At 43.0% G+C, this 14,198-nt stretch overlaps 1 protein-coding gene across 1 annotated transcript in view; it reads right to left on the bottom strand.

Moving 5' to 3' along the window:
• ctnna1 (catenin (cadherin-associated protein), alpha 1) overlaps window positions 1-14,198 on the bottom strand; it is a 148,866-nt gene that overhangs the window by 112,315 nt on the left and 22,353 nt on the right. The window contains exon 7 of the mRNA XM_080774023.1: window positions 8,769-8,972. Within this exon, the coding sequence (XP_080630149.1) occupies window positions 8,769-8,972 (204 nt within the window). The remainder of the gene's footprint in view (window positions 1-8,768; window positions 8,973-14,198) is intronic.

Below are 14,198 nucleotides of genomic sequence, written 5' to 3'. Positions count from 1 at the left end.
ATTAACTGCGATAAGACGCTATGAAATTTGCATGCACAATTAAGGGCTGCCAAAGTAGGCTCTCTTTTGTTATTTTTCTTGTTTTCTCGCCCCCTCCCTTCGAAGTCAAGACTGGGCAAGCTCTCTAAACTGACTGGGCCGCGGTGGTAAGGGGGGGCCGAGACGCAGCGGGTGGTTGCGTCATGGTTGCGCCGTGGAAGTATGGTGGAACAGGTGAAAACGTTTGGTTACATTTGGAAAAAGACAAGAGGGGAGCTAAATGAAATAATGTAGCACAGTTGTTGACTTAATTGCGATACCGTTGCATTTGCATGTCTGTGGGGAGTCGAAACACGGGAGCATTTAGCTGCTGCAGTGGAACAACCGTCCTCTTCCACCCAAGACATGTGGTGCTTGCTGCCCAGCAAGACTCCATTGCCATAATGTATCATCCAATTCATAATACGTTTGGGAAACTCAAAACTCTCTCCCTGCCATAGTTCTAATAATAATAATCTAAAGTGTGACTTCTCAGCCCATCGTTGCCGAGAAGGCAGATCTACAAGCTCACAATGCGGTGCAACCAGGCGCAGTGTGAGCTTGTAGATTGGCTATTTCCGGTGCGTGACACCGTCGTACGGTGACTTATACATTACGCTTTTAAAGTGACGGTTCCCTGCGTCCGTTAGAAAAGTATGTATTTCAAGGCCCTAGTAAAATGTTTTGGTTGGTTAAAATAAATTATAGAAAACATATATGCATATTCTGGTGCGTGTGTGTGTGTGTGTGTGTGTGTGTGTGTTGGGGGGGGGGGGGTAGCACCGAAAATCATTACCGAAAATATTATTCCCAAAGTGCTCCTCGGACCACAGATTGTGGTTATGTTAATGTACAAAGGCTAAACCAAAAATGTGGTATTTCAAACTGACCGATTTAAAAACCGAGGTGAGCGGCAAGAAAAAAAAAAAAAATGCATCAGTATCTCTTATTCAACTTCTGAATTAATTCAGTACCTATAAAATGTTGTGTAAAATGTAAATAAGGTTGAGATCAGAGCATGAATGATGTATTTGAGAATAAGAGAAGACACAGGATGTCAGGAACGATAGTGTGAGAATAAAGTCATTCTGTGAAACCATTCAGGCTTATTGACAGGCAAGGCCAGTCAAATACGTGCATGATGTGCACTCAGTAGCACATAAACATTCAGATGGCATTAGTTAAACAATTCATTTGTTTTTTAATATAAAGGGACACTTCACCCTTTTTGCAAAAAAAGTGACGTTTAGAAGATTTAGAACACTTTCCTGGGGGTCTGTATGTGCAATATGTGGCTTCAGATATTAGCAGTGAGCCCAGTGTCTGATGTCATGGACACTGGGCTCACTTACTTCTTGGACTACAATTCCCACAATGCTTCAGTGCACTGCTCCTCCTTGTGGATAGGGGGAGGGATGTCTTCCTGGACTACAACCATAGAGTATTAAAAGGATAGAGACTAAACTGGCGCGAAGCTCCGCCCCCTCCGCTATTCATGTCAGTGGAAGTTGCTCAGTGGCGTTTTGAAGCACCCGGAAGGCTAGTACCGTCTATTTGCTGATTCAGCATTTCACTTCCGCATTTGGACACCACATTTTGGTGTCCAAATGCGGAAGTGCAGCTGGGCTTTAACATTGAGCGCTCGGTTGCACGGGGTTTCCTCGTCAAGAATCCACGGGTACGCCTGCAGTCCTTCCTCTTACCACTAGGGACCAGCGCTTCAACATTGGAGTGCCTAGCTGGCCCCTTGACTACAACATGCAGTCCAGGAAGTAAGTGAGCCCAGTGTCCATGACAACAGTGACACTGCTAACATCTAAAACGACATATTACACAAAAAAAAGTTTTAAATCTTCTAAACGTCAACATTTATTTGTGTCCCTTTAAGGCTCAGGCTTAATTCTTCACAAATAAAGACCAGGTCATCATGGCTTTGAAACGCTCAATTCCTTAGACCCCGTAATGTTCATAAAACACAGAAATTGGAACGGTAGAGTAAGAGGCAGGCCAAAACAACCTGGTAATGACCGTGCTTGAATCTCACCAGTAGCCCGAGGGACTGAGGAAGCAGAAGGGAAGAAGACGGCTTAGCACTAACGTCTGACCAGAATTGGTTGTGAAAGAAAGAAGCCCATATGTTAGAATTTCAAAACAAGCATCTCGCAAAAGGCTATACTGCCCCCTATCCAAGCACAATAATTTCAATCAGGCCACCACATGAAAATCATACGGATTATAAAAAGGACACTTGCCACTCTGTTAGAACTGTTGCCCATCAGGTAGAGACGGTACAGAGCGATCAAAATCAAGGAAAACAGACTCAAAAACTGTTTCTATCCCACAGCGGTAATCACTCATGTTTCATGTGCAATAAGGGCTTGTGCAGTAACAGAGGACGTATGGTTGTGAATTTGTTGTATATTAGTTATTTAATTTGAGCTTATGAATAGATTATTTAGCCTTTAGCTATAGTATTTTTGTGATTTGATGCACCGATCGGTTGACACTTGTAATTTTGGTGTACGTCGTGTTACAATGACAAAGATCTATTCTATTACCACAGCTCCACTGTGGGTGAAGTATAAGAAGGAGAGCTTACGCAAACTGCAAGTAGCCTATAATGACTGTCTTCGAATCCCGTTAAAAAACAACCCAGGAGCACTAGAGCCAGTGGGCTTTTCTGTCCATTGGGTCTCACTACATTCATGGCTCTGTTGAGGAACCTGACATTCAGGCTGGATCGCTCACTGAATGGACTCATTGGACAGACGACAGACCCGGGCCGTAGTTCTGTAAGGTACACTTCTACCATCAGAGGACACTGTGGCATGAGTGAGTGCCTCGCCTAGAGTAGTAACCTGTGGGGCTGGGTAAATGTACTGTATTTTTTATTTATTTGTATTCTCGTATATGTGATGTACCGTCTTACCTTGTGGGCCACGAGCCTGTAATAAAGTTTATATATATATATATATATATTCCATTATAGCTTTAAGCCAAACCTGTCTTTTTTGTAAACTCGTCCACACATGGCTGAGGGAAGTCGGGGTGCTGGAGCACAGCCCTCGGACAGTTGGGGAATATTATAATATATTTTATTATATAGGCTGTAATAATATTTGGATAATCGGCACCTTCCCATACATACATTACATTGTGTAATATGCATCCCCCCCTCCCCCCTAATGGGTTTCTGTGCCATAGCCTGTGTGGCGATTCTGCGTTCATTTTATTTATATATGATCCAAAGAGATTTCCGTTACTAGGCCTAATAAATACGCTGCATCACAGCATCGGTGCCTTTTCCCCCGGTTATATTGCCTGTGTGTCAGTTTGTTCTAAATTGTTCATATGACTTGCGTGTCGGAGAGGGAAAGTGAAAGCAACTTTTTCCGCGTGAAAAGGCTGCGAAAATGCGCGTGCACGAGGCACGTGCATTTTGCGGCGCGCACCAACGCACGCGCAAACCCCTTGCTAAATGTCGAGCATACTGCTGCTGTAAACTAAATACCTTTCCCGCCAGCCCCGTTGTGTCCACATGCCATTTATTTTCAGTCCAGTGTGAATGACATTCAACACTGCAGATATATAATTGGCAGTTCCTAAAAAAAAAATGACAGCGCCGGCATCCTCATCAAGTCGAGGCGAGGTGTCTGTCAAGCTTTTAGTCACAGGCAGTGCCAAGGTACCCCGTCACACCATCAAACTATTGGTTAAATACACCAGGTCAAGACCCAAGCTGTCTCACTATGCCGAGCCTCTTACTATGACATTCAATGGCGGACAACTTCATATAGCACGTCTCAAATGAGTTTCCTTCATCCGACTGACGGAGCAGCCCAAACCCCCCCCCCGTTGTGCTCACAAGTCACACGCCATCTTCACGGTGACTGGGTTCCCTGTCCTTTTTTGTAATTCTACGTTCAAGAAAATAAACTGCCAGCGTTCTCGGGGGAGAGTAAACTAGGACTTGCAATGACTTCATATTTGACAGGCAATCGTGTTGCTATATAGGTGACATGTGACCTCATATCACGATGGTGTTGTCACTGGCAAAATATGAATGAATAAGGAATAAGCTCTCGGCGTGAAGGTTATTTCTAGGTTGAGGCGGTGTCAAATGACACGTCTCCTCCGTCTGCTCGTGATGGTCCCATCATGAGGGATGAACTTCAGAATGGGGTTATTGCAGTGTTAAAGGCGGAGAAGGCATCTAACCCATTCCGACCCGAGATCAGATTCTAAAAATGTCTGTTTGAAAATGACAATTTTCTGAAAAAAGCCATGTTTCTATGTCAGTGGTTCTTCGATTTTTCTAAAATAGCAGACCTACAAGCTCTTAGCGCGCCACTCGGTGGCGCGCTAAGAGCTTGTAGATCTGCTATTTTTCAATAGCTAAAGCATAACGTGATGCCAACACCAAAAGGGGGTTCCGCCCAAAAAGGGCTAATCCTCCTTCCCGACGCTCAATGGGCGATTGTCTTTTTTTCCAAAGCTTGGCCCTCGGCTCAATTCCCCGGTCCCATTAAAAACCCCCAAGTGCCATTCAAGACAACCATTCAAAAAATGTAATGTCTAGAATAGGCACCATTTATTGGAGCCACATCTATCTGAATGTCTACTTGAATGAATAAGGTTTCCGTATTCCTCCTCGAGCTCACGGTGCATTACTTGAATGGTGACTCCCCCCCCAGGGTGAGACAACGGGCTATGACAAGGCTAGATAGGATTCATGCCAGGTGATGCACTCCAGCTCAACCATGGAAAATCTACTTCCATTAATACTGGTCACTCACACATTTTGTCTCGGTGTTAAAACAAAGTAACCCACTTCGGCCCTGTGACATTGTCACCGTAGTCAAGCGTTGTGAACTTATTGTGACACACATTTAAATGAGGTGTTGGTCACAAATCAGTTCACCTGATGAAAGCCAAGTGTGGCAAAAACGTTGTATACCGTGTGTCAAGTGAAACTCTTTTTTTTTTTGGAGCAATGCTGTTATACAGACACTTTTAAAAACAACAGTGACATCATCTAGTGTCAAGCTGTACATTTTAAGTAGTCAGCCGTTCTATACTTTGACTTAAAAAGGAGAAAATTTTGAATCCAGACGGCTCACCTCTGAGGAGCCACAATGTAGAAAACAAAGCCTCGCTAGTGTGAAAAATGTTGGCTCTGGCAGAGGTGCCTACTTAATAGAACAGAACAACCCCCCCGCCCCATTCAATGTCCGTACCTTCTATAGTATATAGTATTCAAGAACGACGTTGAATTAGCAACATTACCCGCCTTGAAAAAAGCTGTGTAAAAGCAGCTCCCGTGTTTTTGGTCACTGCACCGTTCAAAACGTGGATCATGCAAGGTCGCATGCTTAAATGCTATACGTAGTGAGAAATGTGGAATTATAAGGCGTTACACCAGTTAAGTAATATAATTTATCTGGCTGGCTGGCTCTCTCATTGTCTGGAATCCCAACGTAAAAAAAAAAGCAATTTCACAGTTAAATTGCAGGAGAGGAGAGTCAGAGAGAGGCTGGTTAAAACAGATGTCACAGGCCAAAAGAAAAGAGGCAACATGAATGAGGACCAGAGAATGGAGGGACACACACACACACGTGTGAGAGACAAACGCAACGGTAGGGAGGGCCAGAAAGACAAACACAGGAGCACAGCGAGAGAATGTGACATTGCCACGGTACATTTCTCCTCCCTGAAGAACACCAAACCATTCCTTACAGACAAACGAGCTGTGCTATACTGGCAGGAATCCCTTGGGGGGGGGGGGGGAGGCTGTGGCAAAGCGAGACACATTCTAACTTCTCATTATGGAAATACCCAGAATGGAACAGGATACATTGCCTTACACGCGCCACCCATGAAAGCTTAAATGATTCCACTGGCTTATTTACAAGGATTAAAGAAAGATCTTTTACAGTGATTACATGTGCAGTTGAGCTGTTGGGAAAACAAATCAATGCAGATCAGGTATGAGACAACAAACGCGGCAGGCAACGTAGTGAACTTTCGTTGCGAAAGCCGAGTGGCTAATGAGTTAAGGCATGTGTACACTGTACATAATAGCCATGCACTAAATTAAGCACAGTGACAAAAACAAAGGGTGCATGATAGAACAGATAATTCACCGAGGCATTCCAGCTGGTAAGGGACCTAAACTATCAGCAATGCTTTAACAATAACAGTGGAAATCTTGAAAATTGCACACACACACACGAGACCAGACCCAGTACAAATGCTTTAGAAACCGGTGATCAGTACAAGCTTAGGTGCAGGGCGCTTGGACACATGCCAGTTTAAATCGATTACGCAAAGCACATTTCCTTAGCGTGGCCATGCTCCCTTCCATGAAACAAACCAAGTAAATACAATGGAGATTGATCACAGAGTAAACAGCAACTTTGTAAATTTGTCATTTTCGGAGAATAAATGGTGCCCATTTAATGATAAATAGATTTTGGTGTGGGCAATTAGTGTGAGACTAGTAAATCCCTGTTACTTAATGGCTTGATAAATGCATTACGAATACATGCGGGGAAAAGACACTAAACTTGTTGTGCACTACAGACTGTGGCCGTTTATGCAGGGGTGACTTTTAAATATACGATGCAGAGGGAGAAACACTTCTCAGCACTGGCAGCAGGTGGCTACACTGTGACGATACCCCCGAGGTATTTTTCATTATTTAAAAAGGGAAACATCTTATATCACGACTTTACTTTCATGATTATGCTCAAGGCAAAACAATGCATCTTATGCCACTATGCCCAACACCACGTCCTGTACGGCAATTAAGACTCCGGCTTTTATTTGCTGCATAAAAGGATGTTATGCGTTATAACTCGTGAAGTTCCTAACAATACGGCCATGGAGTACTTTGTTGGAACTGGCCTGATGGAAATAACTTTTAATGTTCTCCAGCCACGAGTGGAGAGGACAACAACAGCATCATCAAGTGGTTCATTATGCTCATTCATAAATCTGATGGTGCCGCACGCCAAATATATATAAATATATACAGAGTGAGTGAGTGAGTGAGTGCGTGCGTGCGTGCGTCCGTGCGTGCGTGCGAGAGCGGTCTTAGAGAAGATAGCAGTATGCTGGGAGGGGAGGTATGGAGCTGAATAGTAACTAAGAGGATACAGAGGGAAAAACTTAAATAAATTGATAAAAAAAATGGATGACCAAAGGGGTGAAAAACGTATTTCCGGGATTCACTTAAGTCACATGACAAGAACGAATCCAAGCAAACAAAATGTAACCATGCCCGCAATCCAAACAAGAGTGAATATAACCGATTGTCAAATCTAGACACCAGGGAAAACTGGAAGCTTCCAATGCAATTTGTGATGATTTGCTGATGCACGCCTTCAGGCACACTATGGTACACACATAAGCTATTCACTGCCATTAGGAGAAGCAAATGTATTGCAACATTTGAAATGTCTGTCTTAACTTACTTGGTTACAGCCTGACGTTCACATTATGGACATGCCATTATTAAAGATATACAGTATTGATTTGTTGTCAGTTGAGTCCCCTTTCCTAACCTAGTTGAATGTCCTGGGCCTAAGCTGTTAAAAGCAGCAGATTTGAGGACATAAATCAGAAAATCTACAGCCTAATCTGGAGTTCTCAAACATATGTAGCATAGGAAATGGAAATGAAACCGTTATGCCAGAAAACGAGACGACCACAGAGGTTACAGTAAAGGGGGCAGCCATGTTTCTCCACTAAACTGTGGAAGACAGTTGCCTCCAACCTAACAATTTGTCCGAAGGCATGGTACTGAAATCTGCAAAAAAGAATTCTCGTCTCAGCCATATGGCGTTGAGAGTGATAAAGAACAAGACGACATATGGAATAAGGAGTGGAGATGTTAGAGATTAAGTACTGCCATTATTCAACCAGTGAGGTAAAATGAGGGCGGGGAAGAAGGTGTTGAAACGAGAAAGAAAAATGAAGCACCTGCAAGCAAAGAATAAATGAGAGCAGAGTAAAGTTGTCAACACACTGCGACTGGCCAATATATCAATATTATATCATGATACAAGCCTAGATATCGTCTGGATATCATAATATTTTACATTGCATAAACGTATTTTCTGATTTAAAAGGCTGCATTACAGTAAATGCATGTCATTTTATGAACGTCATTGTTCTAGCCGTTCTAGTAACTCTGGCCAAAAAAAAAAAAAACATGTGGAAAAGTGTGTGGAGAATATAGTAGTATACATGTTTTCTCAGGTGTCAAATGTCAACGGTACTGGTATCACAACCGGGGTGTGGCCAGGTGATGCCAGCAGTGCAACCCAATTGTAAGGTTTCAACCCGAGGAGGTCAGTTCAACATTGGTTGCCAGTGTTTAGGGAAGGAAGAGACTAAAGTAGTAGAAATAGAGAGTACCGGTAGGTACTAGTTTCCCAAGGTGTAGCCTCGGAAACCCAAACGTTTTTATTTCCTGGGAGGAAAAAAAAAGTCTGGTTCCGAGTCCACTTAAATTCGGCATAGAGTAGCCCAAACGTCGATCACTCTCTGCTGATTTCTGATCGTCTGCACCTTTGTTAAATTGACGCACACACAAACACTCCTCTCTCTCTCTGTCGCTCTAATTAATTAGTCTCATGTCAGCAGCTGTGCACAGTTTCTCCCGCTGGGAGCTGCCCATGCCATAGAAAGCATAGGGGAGTTCCAGTCTGCCCAAGGTGTGGTGACGGTGTGGAGTGTTAACTTACATTGCCCATGTACTCGGAGAGCAGCTCCTGGAGGGCCTGGCGGACGGAGTTGCACTCTGCGACGATGCGCTCCCGCCGGTCGTCGCGCGTGCAAGAGGAGTCGGCCATTAGGGCGGCGCCGCTGATGATGCTCTCCAGACGCTCCTCCAGGGAGGGGCGGAAACGCTCCTCGGTGAAGGCCAGGGGGTCCAGGATGATTTGTTTCTGTAAAAAAAAAAAAAAGTGGAAAATTACACAAAGGGTTAAAAACAAAAGTCGGTACAATAAAACAAAGACAATAGGCCTGGGCCACGGCTCAGCGGTCCAGGCACCGTGGCTGGTAATCCAGTCTGGCAGTGTGCCGCGGGTTCGACTCCCGATCCCGACGGCCTTTACTCCATGTCTTCCCCCACCATCTCTCTCCCCATTTCCTGTCAGCCTACTGTCTGTCCCTCCATAAAAAATATAAAATAAGGCGTAGGACACAAAAAAAATATATATAAAAAACAAAGACAATAAAACCATCCTGGTATGTCGATCTCTCCTTCTCAAGCCAGCAGAGAGACAGCTGGCAAGAGCGAGAGAGAGCAGATTTGACAGATTGTATTGACAGACTGGCTGGTAAAAATCTAGAGGGAAGAGCTTGAAGGTTAAACAGTCTTTATTTTCCACGCCCGTGGGGCGTTGGGCCAAGAGAGACAATATGCTCCGGTCTACAGTTTCAGGAGGGTGACCAAAAACTGAAATGGTGAAATGGATTTGATGAAACAAGGAGTCTGTGAAACCGCTCGCTTCATTTCCTGGCTCAAATGGACAGCAGGAGATGGATTTGGTTGTGTTTGCGGGATAAATGGCTCATTACACACACACACACACACACACACATTGAATGTCTTTGCTCTTATACTATTAAAGAATATGTCGGCGGTTGGTAACTGGGGGAGCCGGTCATTTATATCACAGCAGAGGAGAAGCCAAGTGCAGACATGCTTGAAAGGCATTGGCCAAGTAGAAACACAACCGACCGCTTTGATGCATTTTCAGGTCACCAAAGGGACTATTTTTAAAAGACTCGACTGTCGAAAAGGCAAGTGACACGATTTCAAAATGTTAAGATTACATCTCATCGCCAATAATACAGTTTAATGAGAGGCCATGGAGGCACTAAAAAAAAGGGTGTAAAGGATGCTGGTCTTAGCCAAGCAAGCAATGCAGTCAGTCTATCATACTAATGAAATGTAATATTCTCATATCATAACCAAGACTGGGGGGACACCGGTACAGTCGTACACAGTGACGAAGACTCCGTGGGGGCGGCCCGTCCACTTGTACACATGCAGATCAGGCATTCAAATGCTAATCTGGTGGCTTGTTTTCACCTGCCAGGTGGGGTATATATGCATAGTACTGTAGTCTGTACTCTGCAATAGGCTACTACTTGTTCACAATGAGAAGGAGCAGCACTAGCCAGATGACTCGGTGCAATCATGGCATTTAAACATGCTCTTTGTCTGTTTATAATCTAAACACTGACACCTTTAAAAAAAAGTGTTACAAATAAGTGTTTAGGACCTAAACTGCCTGGGTTTAGTGTAACAAGCTGGGACGATTATAAAAAACATTCAGTCTCTGGTCATACACACAACACCATCCTTTACTGAAACTTTTAAAAGTACAAGCACATTTTCGTAACTCCTACTAGCCTAATATATTGCAATGGAGTGTTCATAAATGAATGAGGAATGACTCAAAACAGCGTGCAGTGGGGCTCCTGGTCCCGACAGCAGATAATGGGAGCCATTTCTGTTAACAGATGAGTCTATGAATAGATAATGCTCTTTTGTGGATGAATTAGATTTTATAGCCCTTGTTTCATTACGCCCTTTCATAGGAGTCACAATGGCGCTGTATCTGCATCACAAACCATTCTGCCATTATCCCATTTTGACCCGAGATCAGATTCTTAAAAAAAAAAAAATGTCTTCGACAGTTTTCTGAAAAAGCTATGTTTCCGTGTCAGTCGTTCAATTTTTCTAAAATAGCAGACCTACAAGCTCGCTATTTTCCAATGCTAAAGCACAACACAAGACGCGCAAACGCGGGAAGCGAACGCAGCTCGTACATATATTTTTTTGTGTGTGTGGTTTTTTTTTAAGTTTCTTAACGTTTAAAAAAATAATAATGAAGTTACTTTTTTGTGTGTGTGTGTGTGTGTGTGTGTGTTTTTTGTGTGCGATACAGCTGTGCCCTCTGGTGGCGGGCAGGTGGTGTTACAGCGTGACAGACAGACAGACACACAGGTTCTGCTAGGTCTCATAGTTAGTGCTCACTGCGTTCGCAATAATGCCAAACACCAAAAAGGAGTTCCCGTCCAAAATGAGTTACATCTGCAGGACGGGAGGAGAGAGAGAGAACACTTGTTTGCGTCCGATTTCACGGGGGCAAGCTCGCCGAGAGGCAGACGTGGTCGACATGCTGGGAGAAGCATCGCAGAGGGTAAAAAGGTACCACAATTTTAGCTTGCGGCAGCAGGAGAAGAAAGCAATCTTTACCCAGACAGAAAAAAGAAAAAAAAAACTACATGCGCAGCGCCAACCATCAGTGCCTTACACAGGCCAATAAAATATTCAACAATTCAGTTGTTAAGAGAATTCCACTTTTATTAGGTGGGGCCCCATCCTCAAAACCCATCACCAGCAAACCTACCATTGCATCTCATCTGACCTGCTCTGCTCTGCTCTGCTCTGCTCGCGTGTCACGTTGCCATGGCAACAGGCACCCGAGAATGGAGAGACAGAGAAAGTGTATATATATGTGTGTGTGCGTATGTGTGACTCATTCATTAATTTTGCCTTGCGCTTGAAATTGAGCATGGCCTGGGAAGAGTATGTATTTTAAACAATACAACTTTGTGCATGCTCACCAGATCCAAAGGGGCTGTAGTTCTGCCATTTATGCTTCATCGCATCACATTTCATTTTCTGAAAGATTCACACAGGCCATGCCATATATATGCCCGCTGGGAGGGAGACAACATCCTGAGCAAGTTTTAAAACACTTAACCCCTATATGTGTAGTTCACTGGGGTCCCCCCTGGGGTGTACGTTAGCTTCACTCTACCACAACCAAATCTCAATGCTGAAAATAGCACATGGCGGACTTTGGCCGTGACAAAATCGAACGTTGGTCCTAGAATAGAAACGCTAGGGCTCGTGGTTTAAAGGACAACTTTAGTTTTTTTCAACCAAGGTTCATGTTTTAGGTTGTTATTAGAGAAACTAAAAAGGTGAGTGTTCATTTTCTTTCATTTGCTGCTTTCTTTCGTTTTAGGGATTTTAGCAGTTTTTGACAGGGGGGGCGGGGGCATTCGAGCATGGGGCTAAATATGTATTTTTTAACACAATTTTATGGTGATTTATTTTTTTATGGTTTACTATAGTCCTAATAAACGCCAGGAAATTACATCTGGCCACAAAAGATCACGGGATCTATTGAATGTGACAAACCGACATATTGAGCCTATACACACAGTATAAGCCTTCCCCCAGTAGGCTACCTTCACATTCAGTAGATCCTGTGATCTTCTGTGGCCAGATGTAATTTCCTGGCGTTTATTAGGACTATAGTAAACCATAAAAAAAGAAATCACCATAAAATTGTTAAAAAATACATGTTTAGCCCCATGCTCGAATGCCCCCGACCCCCCTGTCAAAAACAGCTAAAATCCCTAAAACGAAAGAAAGCAACAAATGAACACTCATCTTTTAGTTTCTCTAATAACAAACTAAAACATGAACCTTGGTTGAAAAAAACTAAAGTTGTCCTTTAAAACCAACTCGACTATTATCCTATGACCTTGAGGAGATACAGATGCATTAAGAGATGGAGGAGGCAGTGAATACGGTTTGTCTCGGATTCAGTGTAACTGTGCACAACGGTATTTAGCTCCATTTTCCAACCAATTTTCATATAATTGGTCCTCACTAATGCTAATGAAATTATAAAATGGTACAATTATATTCTACTCTCACAGGAGGGCTGTGTAAAAACTAACACACAAAAAATCGTCAAAAGGAGTTTTTTTTGGTGGCGAGCTCATGAGAAAACAAATCATCCAAGCTGAAGTGAATGAGTTAATTTGGTGACGACTCCTTTCGAAATCATCCTCGTTTAAAAAATCCAGTGTGCCACCATCGTCACGTTTTGTGTTCGTTTTGTGTTCGCGACAAACTGTTTAAATTAATGCGAACAACGCTTTCCAACTTCCCTTAAGCGTCACGTCATGTACAATAAAGTTAAGCAGAGCAGAGTACATCAGGACGGACATAGAAAAAGCACCCATGTAATTTATTTGAATGAATGACATTACACAAGCGATCCGTTTTTAACTTGACAAGAGTTGGTCAGGCATTAAGGCGAACGGAAAGGCCAAAGTGATTACTTGATTTCCTCGTATGGGAAGCATTGGAACTTGGAAGTCGTCAGGTTGTCAGTTGTAACGCCATGTTAAGAGCCAGGCAAGGCGACATTACACAAGCTTCCGTTTTTAACGTGTGGTATTTTTATTTAGTTTTAATTGAATAACAAACGGCTGCAAAAAAAGATGACCCAGATCTATATCTACCCATCTATCCATAAAAATATGAAGTACCTTAGCACGTTAACCAATTAGAAAGATTGTTTTATTCCATCTATACTATCATCTATTCAATTAAAACTATATTAAAATAATACGTTAAAAAAACGGAAGCTTGTGTAATGTCGGTTGTGCGATCTGCCTGCCTGGCTCTCAACATAGGGTTACAACTGACAACTTCCAATGCTTCTCATACGAGGAAATCAATAAATCCATTTGGTGTTTCCAGTCGCGTTAATAGATCGCTTGCGTGTCCTTCATACCAGGGCCTCGCCTTAATACAAAGTAATGCCTGAACAACGCTTACGTTAAAAGAAATAAAACGGATCGCTTGTGTAATGTTAATTGACGGAGAATTCCAACAAAAGGCAGACAATGGTTGGGATTTTAATTGACAGAATACTCAGTCAAAGGCAGCTACATTGTTAGCGTGTATTCGCAATGTGCCCTTAACCTTGTCAAAGAAAATCTATAGAAGTATTGAGAGATAACAGCAACAGCCTTCACATTCTCATGATCTTATCAGTCAAACATTGAAGCTGCAGCATTTTTTACCCAGAGCGTTTCGCCCAGATACATATGCTCGCACAAAGAGGATGGGGAAAGTCACAACCTGTAAAACCAAAGACAACCATGTGGTCTTTGGTTTCAATGTGCTCCCTTAAGGGCTGTGATGGATAACAGTTGATACGAGAGAGGAAACTTGCTGCATTAAGAGATGGAGGAGGCAGTGAATACGGTTTGTCTCGGATTCAGTGCAACTGTGCACAACGGTATTTAGCTCCATTTTCCAACCAATTTTCATATAATTGGTC

Source organism: Protomyctophum bolini (assembly GCF_963924005.1).
Source record: "Protomyctophum bolini genome assembly, chromosome: 10".
NCBI classification, from domain to species: Eukaryota; Metazoa; Chordata; class Actinopteri; order Myctophiformes; family Myctophidae; genus Protomyctophum; species Protomyctophum bolini.
Note: the sequence above shows the minus strand (reverse complement) of the source record. Positions and strands in the feature narration are given on the sequence as shown.